General features: G+C 38.6%; 2 protein-coding genes across 3 annotated transcripts; one reads left to right on the top strand and one right to left on the bottom strand.

Moving 5' to 3' along the window:
- Positions 1–4,535: 4,535 nt before the first annotated feature.
- LOC110047745 (cholesterol 24-hydroxylase-like) lies at positions 4,536–26,012 on the bottom strand. Of its 2 annotated transcripts, none has more exons than XM_089282299.1 (15): positions 25,793–26,012; positions 19,674–19,751; positions 18,796–18,877; positions 17,781–17,854; positions 16,062–16,148; positions 15,131–15,269; positions 14,476–14,592; positions 13,545–13,701; positions 11,434–11,496; positions 9,772–9,844; positions 9,450–9,534; positions 8,851–8,961; positions 8,389–8,483; positions 7,463–7,529; positions 4,536–5,507 (listed from the first exon to the last, which is right to left on the bottom strand). In XM_089282299.1, the coding sequence occupies exons 1-15, from the start codon at positions 25,921–25,923 to the stop codon at positions 5,367–5,369; spliced, it is 1,500 nt and encodes a 499-aa protein (XP_089138425.1). In that variant the 5' UTR covers positions 25,924–26,012; the 3' UTR covers positions 4,536–5,366. The 2 variants fall into 2 exon arrangements, with proteins under 2 accessions (XP_089138425.1, XP_089138426.1); XM_089282300.1 differs by lacking the exon at positions 25,793–26,012 and adding an exon at positions 24,982–25,451.
- LOC149116401 (uncharacterized) lies at positions 11,633–12,423 on the top strand. The gene is made up of 2 exons (XM_089283463.1): positions 11,633–11,668; positions 11,821–12,423. Exons 1-2 carry the CDS (start codon positions 11,633–11,635, stop codon positions 12,421–12,423), a joined length of 639 nt encoding a protein of 212 aa, XP_089139589.1.
- Positions 26,013–27,163: the final 1,151 nt, after the last annotated feature.

Raw genomic sequence — 27,163 nt, 5'->3', positions numbered from 1 at the left:
CCGAGAATTTTGACCGTAAATGTTCGTGTTCCTCTGCTACCATTGAAAAACGTATAAAGAAAAAATGGAAAGAAAACCAGTATCAACGCAGAGAAGGCAACAACTGTGTAGGTTCGCAGGGCAAACATCATTCACGATTAATATTCTTGCCAAAATCAGCTCAATGTGCGTACAGTTAGATCCAGCAGTCTCGTCTTCCCCCAACTCAAACTCCTAGCGCAGTAATTTTGTTCATTGACATCAAGTACTTAAATGACGCAGACATTATAATAAACGAGAATTTAAATGCTATCCCATAATACAACGCGATGAGGGATTATACTAAATTCCACAGGTCACGTGACCTGGCAGACGCGAAGGGACAAAAAAAAGAAAGCTAACTCCTTGCGCAAAATCTTGCTCTAGGAGTGAAGTGAAACAGTGAACGTACTGTCGTACATGTATTCTTGGTAAAACATTTACTTGTTGGACTTTTGCGAACTGAGGACTGCAAGGGTATATTCGTTAATTTGCAGGTGAGCACTGTGTGTCAGCAGTCACTCTCCTGAGTTTTGGACCACCCCAGAAGAGTTAAACCCCACAGACTCGGTGAAGAAGAAGCCAAGGGGTATTAGAGTAGAAATGAATAATTCAAGTCACCTTCTCTGTGAAAATCCACGAAACGTTTTCAAAGGATACGATTGACCTGTGCGCACAAGAGTTAATATCAAAATCTCTTCGAGTGCAGCACAACATGAAATCCAAAATTTACGGAAATTTAACTTTTGCGTAAAGAACCGTAAATACAAGGCCTCTTCGACCACAGTGAACATTTCTTCACAGATGCTGTATTAGTCAGCATCCACGATCGAGTAAATATACCCTAAAATTTGAGTGATGGATAGACAAATCAACATCTAAGAGACGGTAGATCACTTTTTGCGAGAGGAATTTACTGTTTAATCATGTCAAACACAGGCCATATCCATCACGCATGGTGGCTGGTGATTTATGTAGAGTTTTTTTTTTGCTTCTAGAAACGAGATATGTAAACAGTTGAAATCAAAAGTTGAAATAGATATAAATTGTACCTGTAAACAACCCTTTAGAATATTTCTGCATATTTGCTAGTGAAACTAACACAAATAAGTGCCAAGGTAGGAATATAATATTGCAATTTCCATTTCCAAGAAAGAAAATTATTGTTATTTTTTGTCTACATTACAATCTGCAATAGCCTTTTTATTCAGGTCAGTTGTATTGCGTCAAGTGGGTTTTTTTGGGGGGGCGGGGGGGGGGGGGGGGTTAGGAAATTGGGGGAACCTCTATAGCTGATTAGCTAAAGGTACATTTCTATTAGGTGGGAGGTTTGATAAAAAGGCAGGGATTTGAAACATTAATTGCTTATTCATCCATGAGAGGATACGTCATGGGTGTACTATAGGTATGTGAAAGAGGTTTCAAGCTTAAAGTGCCACTATGATCAAATTCTCCATACCCATTTTTTTACATTTTCGCACACAATAGGTCTTTCCTAGATTTTTTGCCAAATTTCAATCTATTACGAACATTAGAACTCATGTCATTTGGACCTTTATTTCCGAGAATTTACGGCCGCCATTAATTTTCCTTGTTCCAAGTCTTGGTTGAGAATTTGAGAAAATGACGTCATTTTCTCAAAAATACCATACGGGTTGAAATTATAATAACAATTAGCACAGCAATTCGCATAAAGAATAACAAAAACTTTGGCTCATATATTCCTGCAATTTTTTACATTAATTGTTATCATAATTTCAACCCGTGCGGTATTTTTGAGAAAATGACGTCATTTTCAACCAAGACTTGGAACAAGGAAAATTAATGGCGGCCGTAAATTCTCGGAAATTAAGGTCCAAACACCACGAGTTTTAATGTTCGTAGAAAATTGAAATTTGGCAAGATATCTAGGAAAGACCTAATGAGTACGAAAATGTAAAGAAATGGATATTGAGAATTTCATCAAAGTGGCACTTTAAAGCTACCTGTATATGAAAAGGTAACCTTTTCTGAAAAAAAAAAAAAATTACTATAAAAAAGGGAAAGGACTGATTTGGACCTTGGGGCAGAGCATCCTTGTATATAACTTTGTTAGGTCCCTTCCCTCTCCCCCCAGGCATAGCTATATGGAGAAAATTTGTATTGTAAAAAATAAACATCCCCGCTTCATTTTGGGTTCACGATCGAAACAAAATGGAACTTTTCTGGTACAAGATGTAGCATGGGTTTATCGTTGCAGAGTATCTTTTTCAGCCAAACGTTTTCAAGTAGCCCTTCCTGGGAGGGTTGCTGAAAACTGTCTGAAATGATTCATGTATATAATATTTGCAGAAATACTCTTCTCTCTATTTCTATTCACCAGCTAGCTAAAACCAAATTGTATACGTTTGTCGCAACATAAAATAAATAAGATTTCTGCAATATCTGTGTCCCACTAAAGCAAAATTGTGCAAAATAGTCTTGGCATTCTCATGCTGATTTTCTTAAAATTATGAATGTCAAAATCACGTGATATAATTTCTGCATAATTGCAATGTAACAATTTTATGATGAAACACTCGAATGTTAACTGAACAAGGACCACAACAAATTAAAAGTGCAAAATGAACTGCTGACTCACTAATGTTATACATTTTATAACTAACTCCTCTGACTGGGTGTCAATTTGGGACTGGTGAATATGATGAACTCTCATTTAATGGCTTCATTATGCAACAGATCGTAGAAGTTATTTGACGTTACATGCACAATAACAACGTTCCAGTGCCAATCGGAATTAATCAATATATTCCATATTAAAATTTATAAGCAGTCTATATAAACAGCCTGTAATTTGATTTTTGTATACTTGCTTAGTTACACTGTACATGTACTACTTAAGCTTTCAAAAGGGCTTCAAAGTCATTTCAAAAATTATTAATTTTAAACTAGTTACAAATGTCAAGTAAATGTCAGCAGGGACATGTATGCTCTGCGGACCTATCTTTTGCCTTCTAGTGGATTCTTCAACGTTCCAAATAACTTCTAATACTCCCAATCCACCAATTCATTTTTTTTTATTCGCCTATTTTCTCCTAGACTAACCAAATTCATTCATGAGCTGGCTGACAAGGGCCTTTGATTTTTTCAATCAGTCACCTTTGAAAGTCTTAAACATCTTGTTTTGCGGTCTACAAGTAAACATTTAACCAAAAGATGTATGTATGTTTTTGGACGAAAAATTGACTGTGTTCAGGCTTTTCGGTATTTTGAATTTTTTTCGTCTTTCCCTTTTCTCCTTTTCTTATCTCTTTGTTGCAGTGGTTGACCTTCATGATCCATCATCGAGACGGGAAATTGTTTCCATGGAGTAGCCAAGTGTACTGGACGGAAATTTTACTCCGAGTTTTTCACTCAAATTTCAGAGTATTCTCGTGCATATTTCAGGCCCAATTGACCCAATCACTCTGATCTGGGTATCACTGGAAGGATCTTTTCCTCTTACAGAATTTGAATTTAACTGATACCAATTTTGGCCAAACGTGATGACGTTAAAGGGGAAAAAACGCCGCTTGTCACGGCCGGTTACAACCGGCACAGGCGTCAATGGGTTAAAAAGGTGGAATACAGTAAATCCGCCTCGTATTAGCGCTTCCCCTCAAATAAGCGCCCCTTCGAATAAGCCCCCCCTCCTCCTATTGGCCAAAATTGAATAAGCACCATAGCCCTCGAATAGCCCACCTCCCCTTCTCCTCTTTTTATGGACGAGTACTGAGACAACAAAGGATATTTCGTGTTTAATCATGGGCAGCTGATGGTAATGAAGATCTTCTGGTTCATTGTAAGCCCAACTAGCAGCTGCACAAAATTCACACAAACCACGCATAAGGACGCATATGCATAACGATTTCTTTTCAGGCAATACTGAGATCTGCCATAGGTAACTTTATGAAAACGATGGCTGCCGCGGCAAATCTCGAGGGAAAGCTTAGAAACCATTCTGCTCGACGTACGATGATTGCAACGCTCAGACACGAGAACGTAAATTCCCTTGACTTTTCCTAACTGTAGGATACAAGAATCTTAAATCCGTCGGCAGCTATTCCATAGCCTCAAAAGAGCAAAAGAAGAGGATGTCCTTTATAATCAGCGACAGGTCCGCCGGCAGAACTCCATTAAAACCTGTTCCATGCAACTCACCAAACCCCAACCCACAGAGCTCTACTGCATCTGCCAGTTCAAACCAATCTGCTTCGACTTCTTATTCTGGTGCGTAAACTGCTAAGTGTGGAAGACCACGTTCGAAATAAAATCCGTTGAACTTAGCACCAAACCCGTTTGACAAGCTGAATTTTGATAGCCAATCATATCTTTTCACGGTGCGGGACGCGCAAAACTGTCACACTCTCCCTCTTTCGCTGATACATTTTTTGACTAATGCACTACAGCAGTTGGATAATTTTGTTGTTTGTGTTTTGAGGCTCGTCAAAATAACGCTCAACTCGTAAAAATATACAGCAATACTACACACCAAAACATCTATTAAGATATATGTATTTGATAGGCAGTTACGATATTTACTTCTGTCCTGCTTGTGCGTAGTGTTATACATACACACTTTATTTGATACGTAGGTCAAACTATGGCAACAATACAGCTTATTATGGACGTACCTAATAAAACCTAACTAATACTTAACTAATAAAATATGATTATTAGTCTTAGATAACATTGTTCCTTTTTTTCTTAAAATTTGTAGTATTATAGTTCTTTTGAAAAAAGTCGCTTTACTTAGTTAGACTTTGTTGCTTACGGTGCTGCCTTGAAACCCTCGAGCTTTCATGAGTACCTTGATGCACTATCAAAACAGTTCAAAACGTGATGGGCCTGTAAAGGTTAATACCGTTCCTCCCAAATTCATTTTTTGTTCGTTTGATTGCGAGAAGAGGGCCCTTGGATTCAGTGCAAGTGAAAAAAGGAACTAATCTCTTGTTCATGCCTCGCTTAAACTTAATTAATTTAATAGCTTATCTACCTTTATTTCGATATCTTAAAGTCAGTTTATACACTCCAAGACGTCACAATCCAGTGTATTCTATGGAATTTTACCGGCACTTCTGCCCGCTCATATGTGCAGACTCTCCATTTCGGTAAACATAGAGAGTGATACCCCAGAATAATAAAATTTACTTCATTGGCATGTTGAAAGAGAAACTGTCAAACAAATTTGGTACCTGCCCTATAGCTGCGAAAACTACATGCTTCTTTTACCTTACTTTAAGTGGAGTCTTTATTGGCTCCATAATTTCTTTCATCTTTGTCGAATAAAAAGTGAAAAACGAGCTTAAACCTGACTACCCTGTGTTGTTTTAAAGTCTTTTAGTCAGAGTACACATCACGCCATCTTTGGGCCGAATCGTGAGTCGCTCAATAACTTCGCCTGACTGACCAGGAACCAGAGAAAACTTGAAAGTCTGAAGAAAGCGTGACAGCAGAATCTTGGCTTCGATCTAGATATGGGAAAAGGAAAGATATAATAATAATAAACCCCGCAGGAAGATATTGTTCACTGGATTTGTTTATACCACTGGTGAAATGAGAGAGTCAGCGAGAGCGAGAAGTATGATGCTTAAGAACAAAAATAGGGGAAATTACATGCCCGCGCGTGGATACGAATTTTATCTTCGAGTGTTCAACTGGATGTCTCACAAGTGAGCACAGCGAACGAGTGAGATATTGAGTTGAACACGAGAAGATAAAATTCGTATCCATGCGTGGGCATGAAAAAAATGTTTATTATATATATCTTATTAGATGTTTTGGTGTGTAGTATCGCTGTATATTTTTACGAGTTGTGCCGTATTTGACGAGTTAGTAGGGCGAGTCAAAATACAAACAGCGAGTAAAAATATAAAGCGATACTACACACCAAAATATTTAATAAAAGATTTATTATCCAACTGCTGTAGTCGATAAATTTATCAGGGAAAGAGGGAGAATGTGACAGTTTTGCGTGCACGCGCCGACCTGTCCGGCAAACAGGTTTTCTACCATACAAATAACTGTGCGATATCGCTGTACATTTTTACTGTTATTTGGACGGTACTCGCTGCAGTTGGATAATAAATAAACATACTAATGACGACCTTTTCGACGATTTTCCGAAGATTTCCGACCACTTTCCGAAGTTTTATGAAGATTTTCCAAACATGTTCCGAAGGCCAGACGAACGTTTCCGAATATTTTCCGAAGATTGCCGAAGATTGCCGAAGATTGCCGAAGACGACCGAAGAAGATCTGAAGATGCTTCTATCGTACATTAACAAATTTAAGAGTAGTTAAAGGGACAAAAGAAAACTGTTACTAAAAAGGAATGATATCTTCACAGTGTGAAAGATAAAAATAGTATCTTCACTGCGCGTAGCCTGCGAACGCAGACGTATTTCCGGCTGTCGCTTGTCTCCGCCGAAAATAACGTCTGCGAACCCGAGCCAAGAAACGATTTCTGTGACGTAGGAATTTTAAGCCAATTACAGTTTAGCTCAAGTAGCCCCAGAGCTACTGCGCGAGGCATTCGCTGCGAGGAGCACTCGAGTTTCATTCTAGCATGGAATCTGATTGGTCATTACGTCACAGAAATCGTTTCCTGGTTCGGGTTCGCAGACGTTATTTTCGGCGGAGACAAGCGACAGCCGGAAATACGTCTGCATTCGCAGGCTACACTGCGCGCGATGAAGATATGATTATTTAGTAGAAGGAAAAATCCTCGTATTTCACTGGTGTTTATATAATAAACATTCATTTAATCATATTAAAAGCCTGGTCTCACATAGTTTTTTTAGTCTGCACCTCAAAGCTACCTTCCAACGCAGAAGCTTTCTGGGCTCGTCACGCAATCTTCCCTCCTTCACGGTCGTTGGGGAGGAACGCGTGACGGGTTATAAGAACGTCAGCGAAGGAGGCTACCTTAAAACTGACCATTGTTCAAGCGAGTTTTGCAGCTTGATCACAGGTATTCATTGTGTCGATTCAATCCTTTTAGTTCATGCTTTAGAAAAACTCGCGCGGATTGAAATGCTGTTTGAAACTTGTAGCTGTTTACACAGTTATTAAAGTCGCATGACCGTCAATTCCTTTTCTTGAGTGTTCCTGGGAATTAAATTATCAAGTGATATTTCTAAATCTTTTCTCCAAACATCGGAGAAACGAGAAAGCAATGCCATTTTGCAGACGACCTCCAGCCACTTCACACTAATGGTTTACACTGTACGAGTAGTTCAGTCAATTAAACTGCAGCATTTGCATTAGTATACTAATAGAATTCTACTTAAATCGGTATAGATGACATCTGCTGTCTAAATCAAAAGATCACATCCGTGCTTAAGATGAAACCCGTACTCAGATCTCTTGTGTGGGAAGCCAATGGCGTAACCCGATAGATATCGAAGGATAGGGTTCAAATTACCTGCGCGAACTTTTTTCCAATGCAGTTGCGCGGTCCAAGTGAAAACGGGAAGGTAGTATAACAAGACCTAAAAACGATAAAAGAAACAAAACTCATTACTGTATTAATTTCAGTATTGACTGGCGTCAAACATCGTCCAACTGGTCATGCAATTTGCTGTAAGAAAAAAGCTTCAAAGTGTAAATAAGGAATAAATATTTTGTTTGTAAGTTTTCTTTTCTCCAACATTATTGCGGGCAAAACTAATTGAACTTGTTCTACACATGCCAGACTTTCTATTTTGCCAGGCATCTTGTTTCGGCAACAAAATGATTGCAACAATCCTATGAGATGTAACGATACAGGAATATCATTCCGATGTATTGATTCACTGACGGTTGTAACACATCCACAAACCATACAAATTTTGTAAGTAGAGCACGTGACCCGAAAAGAGTTGACATAAGCGCCTAATTTCTCCCCCAGTTTTAAAGATGATTTCCAGCCTGTACTACGCAATCTCAGCACCCTAATGTTTATAAACATTATCAGAAATCTCACTCGAGGGAATGCAAATCGATGCTATTCGTTACGAATCACATACCTTATCTTTGAGGCCTTCCAACTTCTTTTTCCAACAGCTTCATTGATTTTTACGGCTGCAAAGTTGTTTCATCAAGTTATATGAGAAAGAACGAAGCATAAAGCTTCGACCGCTTCGCATCCACAATTTACTTCATGTAAGTAGTTGCGAAATGTGTACATTTTGTGATGTCTTACGTGAAACAAGTCAAAAAACGCAAACAAACTCTCGAGAGTGCGCAGCATGGACTGCAAATCATCTTTAACTCTTGTAGGCACAAGTCAATCGTATCCTTCGAAAAAGTTTCACGGATCGTCACAGAGAAGGTGACTTGAATTACCCGTTTGTACTCTAACACATGTACCTTCTCACGAGTTCTTCATTGTCGAATCTGTAAGGATTGAACTCTTCTGGGTTGGTCCAAAACTCAGGGGAGTGACTGTTGACGAAAGAGCTCACCTGCAAATTAACAAAAGTACCTTCACAGTCCAAGGTTCGTAAAAGTCCGCGCGTGCGCAGTTCCCACTAAAGCCGCCGCTTATTTAATGTCCTTGGCAGTATAACCCGCGAACAAGCTTTCGCAATGAAAGTACATGAACAACGTTCAAATAGACAGTGTTTGCCAGAAGGCAGATATTTGTGACAATTCAGTAACATCTTCTTTGATGTAGCAGCCCTTAGTTAGTAAACTTATGCGCGAACACCAGTAAGAAGAAACAAACAAACATACAAACAAACCAACAAAAAACAATTGTAAGAAAGTTATGCACCACTCTCTAAATATTGTAATTTATTTATTTATTTATTCATTTAGTTATTTATTTACCATTAAATTGGTATTGGCAGGGATTTTGTATCCACCTATATCTTGACCCATTCCAGAAGTCCGTAAAGTGGCAGCCACGGGTGGATACAGGCGCAATGTCTCCTTCATTGCCTGGTAAGACAACAAGAACAACTCTTATCAGTCAGTGAGTACGCATGGACCTTGCCAAGAGAGAAAGAAAAGACCACCCTTAGGCAAGTGCTTTCTACATTTCTTTTGTGTCTTCATACTTATGGCCTGAACCGGGTTGTTCGAAAGGCGGACATCGCTAACCCAGGATGAAAAGCTAGCAAAAGTATCAATTTTTCTTGGAGAACAATGTTTTTCACTGCTTATGTTTTGTACAGAAAAAGTTGAATACCAAAGTGTATAAAAATGAACTTTGCTTTTGACTCAAGATCAGTTATATTCTGTGTTGGACTTAGAAGGGATTTCACGGATTTTTTAAGGGCTCTACCTAAAATTTAAGGACTTTATTCAAGACTGTGCGAGTCTTTTGTTTTCTACATCTTCCTTGTGTCTACGTACTTATAGCATGGGGAACATTGCAAAGATTTTGGACCTTCCCTTGCGCGACAATGTTGGAAGAAACACTTTACCAGTCCTAGCTGGTACAGTTTAGCCAGGTCGTCAAACGCAACATTCTGTTTATCTCCCAGCACGTCAAACACCTCTCCAACCAAGCTATAAAAGAATCATTTATAAAATACATTTGTGCGCTTACAGATTGTTGTAACATTGAAAAACATCCGGAAAAAACAAAAATTAAGATGACTTTTCAAGGAACCGGCAGAACAAGTCATTAGCAAATACTTACATACAAATAATACACAATATTTTAGAAAAGAATATTAGTATTTTAGGTTGTGACAAAGGAATTGATTTTAAGGAACAGCAGTCAGTTTGTCTAAGCAAAGTCACCTCTCCATTATCTCAGGATGGCCTCCAATCTCAAGAAGACAAAACGACATCAAACTCGCTGTAGTCTCGTGAGCTGAAAAAACAAATGATGTCCAGTGTAAAGTGTGAAAAAACCAAAACCATCTAGTATAACTAGTGTGAAGGAAAGGAAACGTGCAAACAAGCCAACAGTGTACTGTGAGCGCGGGAAAACAAAACCATCGTGAATCTCGTGAAGGATAGCAAAAACTAAAAACGAGGAGCTAGGAATAGTGGTCTGTGTCACAATTAAGTAATCGATTGATGAGTAGATAACTACATACATGGTAGTTGCTCTCAGTAGCATGCAAAATATGTTATCGGCAAAAAAAAGGAATTAAGACAATTATAAGAGTAATTTCAAAATATTTTGGCCTAATCTAAACTAACTATCAAGACAAATAGACAGAGGAAAAACAAAGAAAAAGGTTCTCCTTTTCAAGGATACTGTGTCCCTGGGATGGAAGCCGGTGGGATGGGGGGGGGGGGGGGGGGGAGAGAAGCAGAGGCAGACACAAAACTACCTGGCTTCGCACTATGGAGAAGGAGAGAGACAGACAAGGATGCAACTCGTGGATAAGGGCCAGACAGGCAGCAAAGAACCACCGGCAGTGGAGGGGAGATGTTCGGGCTTTGTGCGCCTCCGGGCGCGAAGAGATTTAACTTTAACTTTTCAGGGACTTGCCGTTCGTTTTAATCAAAACTGCTTTCACTTAAGGACGGTGCCTACTTTTGTTAGTGCGCACACGTTCTGCGCATCACGCAAGCCATGGTTTAGCTCCACGCACGCGCTGGGGCTGACATTGACGCAATCAACTACGCTATCACGTACAAGACTAAAATGAAAGCAAAATTTTCCTACTGTGACCAAATCAGGTTTAATGAACCTGTACTTAAACCAGGAACACCAGAATAACAGCATATCGCTAACCACAAACTGTTTACGTCTTCCAGCTGAAAACCTAGCTATTATCTGTCAAAAATTATACTGAAATCCAACAGTGAACATGTACCTGCAGATGGCGTAGTGCGTGCGCAAAACAAGTGCGAGATACCCATATGTCTCACTTACTGGGGAGGTGACAGGAAAAAATGTAACGGGCACCGTAAAAGTTTTCAAAAAAGATCAATAACTTTAAAAAAACGCGTGGTTACCCCTACATTTTATGTTATGAAATGGAAGTGGCAAGTCTATTCAACACGTGATTAGTTTCTGGCTGTGAGCAAAAGGTATTTAGACTGTATTTTAGCTGAGCCAGAGAAAGGCTGTCAGATACGTTAAAAGCGCTTTTGCAACGATTTTGTTATTAAAAACATATCAAAAATGTTTTTTTTTTGTCACCATTTGCCATGTAGTTTAAAGATCTTTTGAATGTGTTTGCTTTTCTGCATGCAAAGGCGAATTCCATGGAAATCTGTGAAGAAATATCCTTTCCTTCTTTTTTTCATAAAAATGCTGATGTCAGCATTTTTGTTGAGATTAAAGGCTAATTATCTCGAAAAAATGCTTAGCTACCCACATTTTTCTTTGTGGATTCCAATAGCCCTAGCAAAGATCTACTTTTTCCGCGTGGTCCTTACCTGGCGCAAAAACCTTTGTATTTAGTAGGCACCGTCCATAAATTAACGTCAAACGTATCTTACCAGCAATGAAGAAAGTGAGAAAATCATCCAACATGTCCTCTATCCCAAGGTTTGGATCTGCTTCTGTAGAAAACAATTGTTTCATCAAAACAAACAAAAGAAAAACAAAAACAAAGCCACACTCTAAGAAAAGTTATGATTTTGGGGGGCATAAGTATTTACTTGAGATTATTATCCACTAAGCAAATTGGTCCACTTCATGTCAGACATTGTTGTCAAGAGATTCCTGTACAAAGCACAACTTTAAGACCTAGTTCAATAACATCCAAGCTACACAACAGTTAATTTTAGACAAAAAGTAGACTTGTCTTGTGTTAACGAAGCTTTTTCTGAAGAGATCAAAACACCGTTGTAGACACATCAGTAAATTTTTAAAGAATATTTTAGAATTTTCTTGAACGTGTATTTCACAAAAGCAACTGCAACGCTGACTCTATTAGACGAAACACTTGCCAACCTACTAAAGCTGACGCAACGAACAGGAACCCAACACCTGTTACTACAGTGACTATACCTCACATTAAGGACACTTCTGAGACCATCTCACGGATCCTACAGCCCTACAACATCCGTGTACCCCACAAACCTACAACTACGTTACGACACTTACTGAAGAACGTTAAAGACCGGGACGAACCCAACAACAGACAGGGAGCAGTTTACAAGATCAAATGCTCCGACTGCCAGGCTTCCTACATTGGTGAGACTGGCAGAAACCTCAACTCGAGACTGACTGAACACAAACGAGCCACGAGAAATGGTGATGCCAACGATCAAATTGCTGTACATCATCAACTGACAAACCACAACATTGACTGGGACTCCGCTCAGTGCTTAACCTATAGTACAAACTACTTTCAACGAATGACTCTGGAGAGCTGGTACACTAACCTAGAACAAACGCCTCTTAACAGATGTCGACAACTACCGGCGCCTTACAAGCGACTTATCCACGATCGAAACGAAACCGACAACGGACCAGAATTATAACATCATCGACTGACAAACACTATTCACTCTGAAGATGACTTCCGCTCAGGTTGTCAAAACGTCAGTCACCAACAACAGTTCTTTTCAGAACTACCCTCACCCGCCGGACGATCACACTATACGAAATAATATAGTTATACTCCTGGGTTCAAACCATTTACTAAGGTACAGATATATGTCTAGATTTATCGTAGTAAGAGAAACCGGGCATCAAAACAAAGGGCAACGACAACACTGTGCGAGATCGCCTGAAAACGATGGGAGCTGCCTGTCTTTCTTAACTTTGGTGTTTTTGTACTAAGCATACGTTTTTCTATTTTGGTGAGATTGTGTTTTGGTTTTTGTCAAGAGATAATTACACGATTTGTAGGTTTTCGTATCATTATAGATTTTCGATTTTTCATATAAACTTTGAGGATTTTCTCGCATTTCAATAGTATCATAAATCAGAGCTGATCGGTCACTTTTTGATACATGTGACGTTATTTTGGCGCGATATGACATCATAATTAGGTAGTGGCACGTGACTGGGTCTGAAAGAAATATTCGTGTATATGAATGGTTTACACACCATGCAAGCTCGACTTCTTTGGGGTCAATACTCTCAGTCTAACAAAAAAATGTTTTTCAGATCAACAACTGGGTGGGCTCTTCACGTCTAGACCGTGTTGTCAGTGGTCGGTATGAAAGCAAGTCAGATACAGTAAATTGTTTTTACTTCATGACGCACTGCTACGTAAGCCTGCCGTTTCAATAATTGTCATATCTCAGAGCGCTGGTCGAGTTTTTAGTTTTAATTTAAAGAAAGGTTTTTAATTTTAATACACTCCCGTTGAAAATGATACAGAGTTTTCCATTTCACCTTTAAGAAAAGTCCATTTTAGTGCGTTTCTGTTATTTGATGAAAATTCTACGACGCTTTTTGGCATAAGCGATAATTTCCCTTGTTGAAGGGTGCCTTAATTATCAATATCAAGTTACCGTAAGTAACCTCCACTTGACTATTGATTAGAAATATAAATATACTATTGAACATGGATCTCACGTTTTCGGGGGAGTAGGGTGAGTTGGCTACCTTCAGGAGACGCTACTTCGGAATTTGACGACCGGAGCTTACAAACCTTGCTGCTCAATAATATGTTGTAATATATCATCAGGGACCTCTTCTCCCTCGTTCATTGCATTCTTTCTCTCTTCAATTACTTTCCTTCCAGTTTCACGCAAGAACTGGACTGCCTTGATAACACGCCGCTGAAAAGGGTACTGAAAAACATTCCACTGAAACAAGAGGAAACGAAATCAAAGGGCTCTTGGAGCCAGCTCATTCAAGTCAACGCCAATTTGCATTAGGTTCTTTGGTTTAAAGAAATATTGGTAAAGTTGAACCCCGTTAATTGGAACCCTCAAGAGAAACAATAGTTTGAAATAAGCGGTGGTTAAGTTTGAATAGATATCATTATTATTAAGTACTTGTGTGATAAGAAAATATCTATATGCCTTTTAGGGATTGGAAACTCCAGAGGGTGCGCAAGCAGTAGACGGAGAAGAGCGGAGATCACTTTTGAATAATTAATTGCCGTTGAGAGAAACTTTGGGGAGACTGAGTACCAGGTTTTCGCAAAAGGATTTCTGGAACGGTTAGGGTGACCAATGTGAGCTATGATTGGTCAATGTTCCCTTTGGAAACCACTGACCAATAGTAGCTCAAGTCTGGTACCCCAACCATCCGAGAAATGCTAGTGCTAAAAGCTGACACTCAGTTTCCCCAAAAATTCTGTCAAGGACAATTTGTACCACATGATCAATTTTGGCCGATGGCGACAAAGGACAATTTAGTGGTGAACTTATGTAATAAGCAATTTGATTCTGAGCTAACGATTTCTATGATGTGACTGTTGATGAGACCGAATTTGCTTTCAAGAGTGCAATTCGGAAAGTTTAGTGATGGTGTATGACAGCTCAGCCAATCAGATTGCTGCATTTACATTCGTGTACAAGTAAAATTCTTCTAAGAACCATTAGTAACAGCTTGAATGCTATGCTTGTTATTACCTTGTGAAATGGTTGTTCAAAGATTGCCACGTGTATTCCAACAAGAGTCAGTGAAATGGCCTCAGTAAATTCAGTGTTCTTCCCACTGATAATGTCCATGTCCATTCCAAAGCCAACCTATAAACTCACGAGAAGCACAATACAGTGGAACCCCGTTAATACCGTCACCAACGGGAAATGAAAATTTAATCGTATTACGGGGTGGTCAGATTTCATGACTTGTCTATTTCAAGTGACGTCTTGTCAGACGTCAAAATTGCACTTCTAAAAAACTGTTCTCATTTTCTCTTCGAAATGCAGGTATAATTTTTAAAAAAATGAATCTTCAATCAGTACATTAAATATTAACAATGGAAAGATGAACATAACTGCTTCTAGCTAGTGGCCGTATTAACGGGTTAAAATTATAAAGGATAATACAGGTTGGGATTTCAGAATGTGGCCATTGCCCATATTAACGGGATAGCCGGATTATCGGGGTTTTCTTATAAGAACATTTATGGGTGTTTCTCTGGGACAAAAAAAAAGACTGACATTGATGAGGAGACCGTAAGGCGATGCTCCACTGTATTTAAAAACATTCTACTTCGTGTTTGGATTATTGGCAGCATCTGCTAAATTAATTTTCTTTGATTTTTACCTATTCACACCTTACCTTACAAATGACATCTAATGCTGCTTGGTATAACTGATCATACATACAAACTTTTGTTTTTCCGTCAGCCATTGTGCCAAGATGTTCAAGTAAAATATTGGCAGTGGAATTGAAAGAACTCATATATTCTTTAAGGCACCTGATTTCAAACAATTAGGCAATGTATGATTGCATGACCTCTAAAACTCTAGAATTTAATTAAAAAATAATAATTGAAAATAGCAGCCTTAAATTTCTAGCTTACATATAACTGGTTACCATATTCATATTTGTAACACCCTGGAGAAATGGCAAGGTTATTCAGAGGTTCAAAATACCATTACCAAAGGAAACAATACATGGCAAAACACATCCTGTTTTAAAAACCAGGTCCCTTTTGTTTAGGGAATGAATAAAGTGGTAAAGCTTAAATATGAGAAATGGTGTTCTCCGTTTTCAAATGTTTGTATCATTTCAAGATATATGTAAGTTTTAAAAATTTGTAAAATATGCAAATTAGGTAGCTGATGAAAAAATAAATGATGATATTATGATGTCATAACTTCGTTAAAAACTTGACTGTTTCTGGATGAAAATGATATATTTAAAAATAGCAAACAGCATTTTCTTGTCGTATAGACTACCTGTTGATTTTTTAAAACGGCTTAGATAGGACAGATGAAAGTTTCATCATAGCAGCTCTATGGCCACATCTCGATATCTGCTTACTTTGGTGGAACAGTTAGTAATTTACCATTTAAAACTTTTCGATAAAGATTAAATTCTGTGAGTCAGAGTTCGCAGCTTAAAACATGGGTCAGATTAACAGCTGAGGCATCTAAGAATGCTGAATTTTCAATGCTGATGGTTTATTGTTTAAAAGTTAACTTCAAGAGGAGATAATGTGATAAATTTGTTAGGTTAGCCTTGCCAGTTGCAATGGAATGCTTACTTGCGATGGAAAGCTGGTCCGAAAGCGTCACGTCTTTTCTGCCAGGACTTAACGTCCGCGGTGAGTGAAATTCCATCACCAAGAAATCTACAGCAAAATATCATAAACATTATAATGATCAATCGCATAAGTTGCTTAGAGGGTGTGTGTGTGTGTATCTGTGTGTGGAAGGGGGGAGGTACGGGGGGCCCTAACTTCCTCTTCCTGCTCATTAACCTCCCGCCTCCTGTACGCGTCCTGCCTCCCATTATCCCGAGCTCCCGTCCCCTGCCCTGTGAAAGTGTAAGGACTATTTAAACATTGCCAGAGACAGTAAACTTGAATTCGTATCTTCAATTCTATCAATATTCATTGTACGTGATGCAATGTGAGAGATTAACAGGCAACTTTTATATTAATTTAAAAATGACTTTAGCTACTTTTACAGCAGTTTCACATTAAGTTTAAGCCAGCTTAAACTGGTGTTCATGGTGAATTGTTTCAAAAGTTTGAAGCTGAGAATTCTTCACCTGTTTTGAAAACTCGGCATTTTGTTTCTGCTATTTCAAAATTTCAAATTTTCTGAACGCATGGTAATTTTGCACTGTTTGGTGGAAAATTAAGATGTCAAAATACAGAATTGCGTGAATTTAGAGATCATCAAATTTGTTCTAATCGTTTGAAATTTCCCTCGAACCTCGACGTTTTGCGTTCGCAGGCTACGTTCTCCTCGAAAGACATCGAGATTCTTGGGAAAAAAAGCTAACTATTTCCCTCGGAAACAGTAACTAAGTGTATATTATCAATTTGGGCCCTGTTAAAACAATAAACGAATGATAAATAAATAAATAAATAATTAAAATAAAATAAATGAGTAACAATAAAAAAGAATGAATTAGAAGGAAAACTGGTATAAATGACAAAATGCTAAATTATGTCAATGCTAAATTCTAAAATGTTCAGTATAGGCACGCACCGCGTGCAGGAGTTATTGTTTTTATGAATTAAAAGCGTTTGGAGGTAGGAGCAATTCAGCGAACTCTTAACAGTTATGGTTAGGTTAATCCAACAGGTTTGTTTAGTTACGATGCACAGCAAAGTAGAAATTTAGAATTTATGACGTATCTACAATATGGTAGAGAAATCAGGCAGTAAGCTTTTTTTTTTTGAAAAAATAATAAATATTTACTGGCTGGTTTTGGCTGTAGGGCCTTCCACAAGGTTTTGGCAACTTCTCGTATTTTGAGCAACTCTTTCCCGTTTCGAAGATATGATCAATCATATCTTCAACTTTTTGCGTTCTGAGAAATTCGTAGTTTTCTATCAATTCTGAGAAATCGGAGCAGCTTTTAAGTGCTTAAATTGGCCTTGCTTTCATATTTCACAATATGTTTTAGTAGACAATTTATTAATTCCCTGTGAAAAAGGAGCCAGATCTCTCCTCCCCCCTGGGGCAGATCGCGGGTGCAAGATGCAGGCAGCCGGTCTGCTAGGTCAGCAAGGGTTTTAAAGAAAATACAAAATGGCGGACTAAGATTCACACTTGACTGACTCGAGTGTCTCAGGTGAAGAATATTAATATATTAATATTAATATTGACGCATAGTCTTTACTCGTACATGTTTTGATTTTAATTGAGGACAAAGTTATACAAACAGTACAGAAACTGGTCGGAAAAAGACTTATGGACAAAAAAGAACACAATGTTAAGCACAAACTAAGAAAAGTTTTTTTTTTTACCTTTGTCCATAGATGTAGCTAGCATCTGCATACATTAAAGGATGTTTTGGAAGATCGTTCAGAATGAGAATGTCCTTAGAAATGAAAAGAAACAACAATAAATTAGTCAGAATTGCTAAAAATAAATTTTTATAAGGCCACTGCATTAACATTTCCTACAATTAAATTAAAGGAACGAATTCACGGCTCGGCGCATGTACAAGCTATACCAATGGCCTCCGTTCAATGTAATCTACAGTTTTAGCCAACCCTGAAAATAGAGTTTCTGATTACAATAGGTGAACCTGGCTTGAGCCTGCGATCCAATCGAAACCCTGTACCTGGGCGGCAGTCAACTTAAAGAAAAAAGTGTGACCTCGATGAGCTGTAAACATGAGCCCGCGATATGGTCTTGTGATAGTGGTCAACGCATACCTTGTTTTAACAGGTGTCAATTGAACATAACATGGATGCCCAATATCAAAGATGTGCGCTGTAACCTTCCCCCCCTCCTAATCTCTAAGGGAAAAGCCTTGGGAAATAGGTTGTGGCAGGGTGACATTTCAAATTGATTTACATAAACGGGACGTACTGACGTGCGTATGTACGCACGGACAATCACTTGACCAGCAAAATTTTTAGCTCCATGGGTTACCAAATTTTTTATAAGCAATGGGGCTCCGCTCAAGCACCTACGCCGCGCAGGAGCTCCGCTATCAATATTCTAACATGGCTCCGTGGCTTCTAGGACAAACTTCTCTATTTGGTGGTGTTTCCTTTGCATCCAAGTCTATTTTGGGAATTGAGAGACAACGGACAATTTAAGTTGACAAATTAAAACCTAAGTTAAAAAAAAAAGGAAAAAAAAACCCCTCCAACATTTGATCATTTTTGGGTGGCAGTAAACTTATATATGTCTACTGCTTGGCACTGACACGTTGTATACAAGTTTTAACCTCTAAATTTCTCAGTACATATGGATTTGTGAGCCAGCCATGAGTAATTAGTCCACATGCTAGATAAGACTTGTTCATACCTTTATAATCTCTGGATCGGATACTATAACAAACGGCTTATGTGCTAACCAAACAAGTACCACCTTGCCATAATCCATACTCCTGTGGAAAAATACAAAAAACAAAAAATTGAATCATCTCTTAAATTTACAGTATAGTCAACAAGTACCTCCCAGGGTTCGAAGCATAGAAAAATGATATAATAAGAACTTTATTTCCTTCTTCGCTAAACTGACTTGACCCTCGACCCAGTTATAATGCTCACACATCAACTGTCTATTAGCCACCCTCCGGGTTTAAAAAAGGACAGCGGAATCCCGATTTTTCGAACCTCCAAGGGAAACGAAAATTGGTTCGAAACAGCGGAGAGTTCGAGAAATCGGGGGTAAAATTACAGTGTTCGACGGAGGAGAGGGAACTACTTTTGGCTCGAGTTATTGGGAAGTCCGAAAAAATGAGGGCTCGAGAAATCGGGATTCAACCATAATGACATCTTATCATGCCCATCATAGTTACTAATACAAAAGGCTCCACTCACATACACTCCGCCTTGCGTGGTTTGAAATGTTCCCACGCACCCTGACTAATACAACACACCTCACACTAGCTTGCAGCCTGCAACTTTGCTTTCCTAAACGTCTTCCTAAACTGCTATACATGGGCACCTTTTTTAAACAAGAGGACAGTTTTAACCAGTTTAACCCCACGTTCCAGTTTAAAGTTCTCTGAGCTTCTTGTTGATGACTGTTACGAGAAACGATGGAAATGTCTCACGTGCAACAAGCCATATCGAAAAAAAACCCCAGAAATATATATAATATTTAATCACAGGAATAAACTCAACACTGATTAAGTTTTTAAAAAACTAAATAGTCACTAAAGCCCAGTTCCAACTTACCATTGAAGAAATTTGTACTGAGTGTTCCGTCCACTCTGACGATATGAAACTATGTCATTCACATGGCCCAGAAAAAAACTAATTGATATAAAAAAAAAAACAATTTAAAATCTCTGCCAGTGTGGTTTTAACCCTTGAACGTACAAGGGGAGGGGGTGGGTGGGGTGTGCCAACCCTCATAAGGCTTTTTCAAAGTTTTGAAAAGGCGATTTACTCTAAGGGGCTGAAAATTTCAGTAGCTACAAGTTTTGCAAAATAAAGCGGCTAAAATAATTTTAGATCGACCGCCGTATTCATCTGCGTCGCATGCATTAGCGACTCTGAAGTGGATACATTAGAGAAAAGGCGTTTCCAGCGAAGATGTGTGCATGTATACAAATGTCTAAATGGATTTATAAATCACGAATTGACTTTAGTAACACAACAACATCAGCATAATTATAACACCAGACATAAAGTCAATCTTAGACTCCCCTGCGTTAGAACGAATTGGGGAAAACAAAGAACTGGCTATCACGCTGTTCATGATTTTAATTCTCTCAGCCAGATAATACGAGACTCTGCTAATGTAAATATTTTTAAGAGACAGGTTTTCAATTTTTTAACTTAAGTGTTTTATAAATTTCATATTTTTAGTTCTATTAATTAGTATTAATCTTTGAGGTCCGTTTCGAAAACCACATGTACGTGAAAAAGTTTCCTCAATAAAGATAATTATTATTTTAGCTGTTCTTTTATTTTCCGCCGAAATTTTGATATGTCAGTTGTGTCCATCATTTTTAACGACGCCATGGAAACCATCAAATTTCATGTAGGTCTGGACAAAAATTATTTCTTGACTTGTTGAGAAAATAGTGAAATCCAAGATGGCGGATCCAAGATGGTTTTCATAATCAACAAAAGTGGTGTCATCTTGTAGAACAAGCTCGGGGCTATCTACAAAGTAATATAAATTTATTTCGCTGTGCTGTAACAGAACGAAAATCCAGAGGGGGTTCCAAGCGCGACCTTGTCAAATATCCCCACCGTTGGGATGTTGTGATGTGTCAAATTTCTTACTATTTCCCGCCCACGTGAGAGCAGATTAAGTCAAATGCCGGTTCCCTTCCCTGGGGCTAAACACTGACTGGTGCATTAAGAGTTTGATGTCGTTGTTATTCACGAGCGATCGAGTGAGCGAGCGAAGGACTGAGCGATAACATGTAAAACTAGTGAATAGAACGAAATCATGCTACGAGAGACGACGATCCCAGTGCACCATGAAAATCTTTTGCAATCTATTTTAAGCTCCGCATCACGCTGTGAAATTTATTTTTAGTCTCGGTCCCATGATCGTACGAGTTAACAGACAAAAAATCGGTTTGTTTTGAACTACCGCCCTGCAAACGTTTACTTCCCCGAAGTTTTCTTCGAAAACAGATCGAAGCTGTGTAATTCCCCCGCATGAATTATTAATGCACCAGTCATTTGAAACCCCGGGATCCCCCTCGGGCAAGACGGGGTAATGCGAGGAATTTCACTTCATATTCACTCCATTTTGGTCCTCCGGTAGGCAGGGATTGCGCTAGAAATCACGGTCTTCACATTACATCCCAAACGGGGGAATAAGTGGCGCAGTCACTCCATGGTCAGCGGTTTTAATTTTCGCGCGGCATGGTAATTTTGCATAAATTATTATCTCCTGATCGATCGGATCATTCTGGGATCATTGAAGCGAAATACCGAAAGTTAAAATGCTTTGCAAAGTTTCTTTTTGCTATGGATCAAAGAAGGCTATTGTAGCAGAAGATTTTCAAAGTTTGCAATGATCTCGCAGTTTGTGAGATTAAGTTTTAAAACAGAAAGATTTTCAGTAACCTTTATATCTAAAAATGACCTTGGTAAGTGTAGCGCTAGCTGCTTTGAAACAATGTATTCATTTCTCGGGTGCCAAACAACATTATCATCCTTTTCACCATCCCTTGTTACACTTGGCTATAACAGGTTATTTTTTTAGAAGGGAGTACGGCGTCCGTGGAACACTAGGGGGCGGGGGAGTTTACCATTTAGTTTTCTCCCGGGGACCGGGGACTTTACTTGCTTTCACTGGCATAAAAGGTGAATGCCCCGCTCATGCCCAAAGGGGGGAAGGGTCCGTGGGTTTCAAATAACTGGCGCATAACAGACCATGAGCACGAAGTGCCGAGACTTGTCTAAACCACTCGAAAGTCGTTTCTTGAAAAAAAGTACTGAACTGACTGAAAAGTTTTTTCAAAGCGCAGGAAAGTTAAACTATTTGTTTCCCGTTTCCTAAAAATTTCGCTCCTAAATTCCGATGAAATTTTTTTCATTTTAAATTTCGAAAGTAAATATGTGTTATATTGATCAGAGTTAGTTTGTCCACAGACTGTCTATTTTGTTTTGAGTCCGTCGATCTTCTCGCCCTCAGGATTTCGCGCGGCAATTTTTTCCCGCGGTTTTCTTTCGCGTCATGCACGACAGACTAATGCTGTGTTTAGACTTGAACGGTTTACCGAGGTATCAGAGTTTACTTACCTAGGTAAACATTTTCCGTGTGTAAACGCCAACTAATACTTTGGTAAATGCCGCAAAAGACAAAAGAAATTTAACCGAGGTAAAAGTTGTAATTACCCTGTGATCAGGCATGGTTACAGTTGGTAACCAAGGTCAAGATGACAGATATATCCGCTTGTGGCGGCGTAATATTTCATTTCCCGCGGTGAGCAGATTGTGCGACAAAACGTTTCTTTTCCAGTTTTGACAATCTTGGGAAATAACATGGAAAAATTGGATCGATCTTCTTACGGCGAACAATCCGTCGCGTAAAAGAAAGCATTGTATTTTTCATTCTCAGTATTATTTACAACTTTCTCTAGACAAACTTCGATCCTCTGTTGTGTAATTATTGCCGATGTATTTTGCCACCTGGGAGGATGCTGCATACACAACGTATCCATGTTTCTACGCATATAACAATGCTTACTCTGGTTATGATCAAGCAACTGAATTTTCGCCGCAATATTATGGAATGCGGTCCTCGCCTATGAAAATGATGGCACCTCAATTTGCTCCTGTTCCACTGCGGTGGGATCCTCGTGCAAGTTCGATTTCATGACGTTGTTAATGCAGCGCGGGCGAATGTTGAAAGATTAACTTGAGTTATTTGAGCCGGTATAAACACTGAACGAATGTACCAAGGTTAAGTAACTTGACCTTAGTAACTGTTTACCTTGGTAAAAGCTCAAATGTAAACACAGCATGAGTGAAAGAGGATCTATTCGTAGTCTACTCAAAATTATTATTGCCGGTTTTCAGTGTCACGCTATTCAAAATAGATCAAAATAAAAATCAAAACCGGTCAATAGATAAACTCCAGAACCTGGGAGATGAAAGAAGGTAAATATGCAGACTCTCGCAGACTGGTCACAGCAATTTTTCTTATGCGAGATATGCGGAGAAATTTTTTACTCAAATTTATAGAGATTTGTATGGAGACGCCAAGCTGGAGCCCATCCGTATGGGCACCAACATGGCGGCCGGAAACCAACAGAAACATCTGTCACTGAGTTTTGTTGCAAAAGCGTGAATTAATCCCTCGAGGAACTCTAAAACATTAAAATAATACTTTTCCTAAGACATAAACTGTTCAGATAGCCAAGGTCCCCGAAATAAGTCACGTTTTTAACCATCATGACAGCTCTCTAGGCCGTCATGTAAATGCCGCGTCACGCAAAAGCTTAGAAATTCAAGCGTAGTATATTACAAAACCAAGAACCCATTCGGAGCGAAAATTTGCATGAATGTTAGTTTTCAGCTGCTCTTATATATCATTTAAGTAAAATCTTAGGAAGATCAATAGGTCTTGTAGTTCGAATTTTGGTGACGTCGTGTGAAAACCAGCTATTGTTTGTCTTCATACATTTTTTTGGCTGATCAGATCTTTTGTAGATCCTACGTTGGCAGCGTTTATCGTATGCGGTCCCTTGCAGTTTCTGGTTTCTCAAAATTACTGTACGTGATCAAACTGCAAACATGCGATCGCGTTACGGGTCAGTTGAAATCTCATCCGCTTAAATGGTCGTCGGCGCTGACAAATTGCTAAGTTTTCCTCACGGTAGTTTTGTTCTTGGTTTCTTCAAGAAAATGTGTCAAATTTCAGAAGCTGTTATTTCGGAAAGCCTCAGCTGATAGAACGTACAACCCGATTGGTCTGAGGCAATTTTAAGGAGGTGTTTAGTAGACCTTTTTCTACTGGGCGGTTTGTTGCCCCATTTCAGACCATGTGATGATTCTCTTGAGAATTTCTCCTTTCAAATTTTCAAATAGTCGTGTGCATATGAATAACTAATTTTTAGATGGATGAAAGAACTATTCTCTAGAGAATATCATGTGGTCTGTAATGGGACAACAATCCAAGAAGAGTCCAAGAGTCCAATCCAAGCTGGATTGTATTGTATTGGACAATACAATCCAGGAAGTGACATCGTATCATTTCTCGGAAAATGCCGGAAAAGTACTTCTCTAATTGTGCAGCTGTATTGATGGAAAGATTAATCACACTGATATTCACGCTTGATATGAAATAAAAGAAACAACTGTGCAACGACTACTATCAAAATATTACGGTTAAAGGTTTTGCTTAATAAGAACCCAAAGTAATGTATGGTGGCCCGGCATTCACATAGGAAAAGTATGTTAATATATAATAAAGTTCACAGTTGCTTGTGATAATACATTGCTCGTGACTAGTCTTACGCAGCTCGTTTCGTCACGGCCAAGGGACTCATCACAGACCTTTCTGCTTGGCAAACTCGTTGGGCATTGCGGTCAAAGACAAAATTATGACTTCAATCTCGCCTTATACCGCATTAGGATTCCCGACCGCACAATTCAAGAGAGAAAATCGACAATAAAGTTGACAGTTACTTGTCTATAATCTTTGTCAAGAATAAAAATAACAAAAAAGTGAAAAAAACCCAGAGAAATTAGAAAAAAAAAAATAAAAATTAAATAAAGTTAGAAGAAACATAAAACAAAACAATGAAAATGAAATCGAAACAAAATGATGACATAAGAAAACTAGACGCTTTGCTACGGGTACCAAGGCAGTCGTTATACTGAGAAGCACTAGCTACGTTGCAATTGAGCTAAATGGTCTGCATTTGAAGTCGTACGAAATTTTTACAAGAAAATAACGAGAGAATATCGTTTAGTTCGAAATTTTAGCTTTATTATACTTTACAACGTTTCTCAGAGCGTTTTACTTAGGTGTACTCCAACAGATTCATTCGTAAACAAATTCTCTAACCTTTCTGCTCTTGTTGCTCAGACGTCCTTGAGTTCATGCTGGGATTCTACTTGGTTCACGATCACGTCTAAAAATCCGATGACGCTTTTGGAGATGAAGAGTTGATAGCCCCGGTTGATAGCCCCTTTGGTATAACATGATTCTTGATAAATTCACTCAAAATGTTCGCTCGTAAACTGATCTCTCGTAAGGTTTGCAGACCGACCCGTTCCTAAAACGCTTAACGTGCTTTAGTGTTAGTCTACCGCGAACGGTGTGTTCGTTTTTATGAGATTTCATCGCCCTAGAAATCAAGGAATCCGGGCTAACTTTTCACGATGACAACTTCTGTAAATTCCATGTGCTGTACGCATGCACAGGTGGCACTTGCGCTTTAGAGACCAGAGGGCGATTTATGACTGAACGAGGACAAAAAAAAAAAAAAAAAAAAAAAAAAAAAAGAGAGAGAGAGAGAGAGAGAGAGAGAGAGAGAGCCGAAATTTAAACCCAGGCCTCACTGCCTGGGTAAATATAATAACACAAACATGACACTGCAAATTAAATCAAAACGCTGATATTTCATTTTTGTTTTAAGTTTGTTATGAGAAAGATGGGCCATCAAACACCACATTTGATTTTCAATTTGTTTTGAGTTTACTAGTGTACTCGTATACTCGATCAAATCCAAAGGTCCCTAACCTATGGTACGGTTTAATTGTTTATCACACCGGGTTTTCGCATTCTAAGCACCCAAAGTAATACGCGATATGTCAGATCCCATGTGTGCACGAAAGGTTTGAGAGCAAATCAAGTGAATGATGCAAAACATTACCTTGGCATCGGTGGACTTGGGATGTGGGCAAATTTACGTCTTGTATGAAGCAAGTATACCGCAAAAACACATACCACGAGTAACGATAGCACAACCAAGGCACCTGCTACGTACAAAATCAGGTAAACCATTTTGCGTGTAACAAGAAAACGGGTCCAGTCGGCCACTCCCAGAAAACAAAAATTTCAGTTAGGAATCTGAGAGAATACGTGCTTACGTTACACTACCAGAGCGTTAAACCATGTGCCAATTATGTGAAAAGTCATGTGAGACACGTGAAATATTTTACCATGTGAAAAGTGCATTGAAAAGAAATACGCCAGCTGTGAGTTTTAGACGGTGTGAAAAACTTTTGGAAATCTTTTGTCAGTTTCACATGTTGCTTCACAGGTATGCACTACCGTGTGGCACTAAATTTTTTGCGGGTTCTAATTTTTGCGATTTTAACGGTTTTCATTTTCCCACGATTCGCAAAAAAAAGGTTCCCGCAAAAATTCTCTTGGCAAAACTTTACTCCACCATACAAACATCACAAGTAGAATCTTGTTGCTGCCATTTATTTAAAACGTCTCTTTCGTTCAGAAACAAAACGATGCAATGAGAAACAAAAGGTTCAGAAATAAAACAAACTCTAATTGTGACACTGATTACTGGATTACTGTGTTTTACATCTTCACGTGTTGCAAACGATGTTGTAATATTTTAATTAAACACGACTTCCCGAAAATCGCAAAAATTAGTTCACAGCAAGAAAACGCAGTCTGACAATCGCAAAAATTAGTTCCCGCAAAATACAAAAAAAGTCGCTGATTCGCAAAAACAAACTCCCGCAAAAATTTAGTGTCACTCGATATGTAAAACTTCACGTGAAAACCTTAACCTACCTCACACTGGGTTTCACAAGAGAAATTGTGTGTGAATTGAGAGTTAGGTCCAGAAAGGTAATCACACTTGAAAAATTAAGTGATAACGAAAGATTTCGTAAAACGTTTTAAAATAAGCAGTAGCGATATTCAAACAGGATGTTTCGGCCGCATCTCACCATTATCAAATGCAAATTCTTAACGTTACATGTATAGAAATTAGTAACGTTCTATATATAGAAATGGAAGTGTAAATCTACTATGTATAAAACGTTACCAATTTTATAATAATCTACATTTGATAATGGTAACATTTCGTTGCCGAAACGTCCTGTTTTATATTGCTACTGTTTATTTTAAAAATTGAAGTAATATAGATAACCTTATGCCTATACGGTATAATGCTTTAGTTTACTGAATGTTCACTTTAACGCTTTTAATTAATATACTGAGTCGTGATCTGTCTTGAAATACAATTCTACTTGACTAGATTGTTCTAATTAACATA

This window comes from Orbicella faveolata, unplaced genomic scaffold (assembly GCF_042242905.1).
Source record: "Orbicella faveolata isolate gen_17 unplaced genomic scaffold, um_ofav_v1 contig_12, whole genome shotgun sequence".
NCBI classification, from domain to species: domain Eukaryota; kingdom Metazoa; phylum Cnidaria; class Anthozoa; order Scleractinia; family Merulinidae; genus Orbicella; species Orbicella faveolata.
Note: the sequence above shows the minus strand (reverse complement) of the source record. Positions and strands in the feature narration are given on the sequence as shown.

Excerpts from the sequence above, each read along its gene's own strand:
- LOC110047745 (XM_089282299.1), bottom strand. The coding sequence starts at position 25,923 with ATGGTTTACCTGATTTTGTACGTAGCAGGTGCCTTGGTTGTGCTATCG. Across the intron at positions 18,878-19,673 it reads CAGTACAAATTTCTTCAATG|GAGTATGGATTATGGCAAGG; the intron begins GTAAGTTGGAAC and ends ATTTTTCCACAG. Across the intron at positions 8,962-9,449 it reads AACTGTACCAGCTAGGACTG|GCAATGAAGGAGACATTGCG; the intron begins GTAAAGTGTTTC and ends TTGTCTTACCAG.
- LOC149116401 (XM_089283463.1), top strand. The coding sequence starts at position 11,633 with ATGTCAGACATTGTTGTCAAGAGATTCCTGTACAAA. Across the intron at positions 11,669-11,820 it reads TCAAGAGATTCCTGTACAAA|AATTTTCTTGAACGTGTATT; the intron begins GCACAACTTTAA and ends AGAATATTTTAG.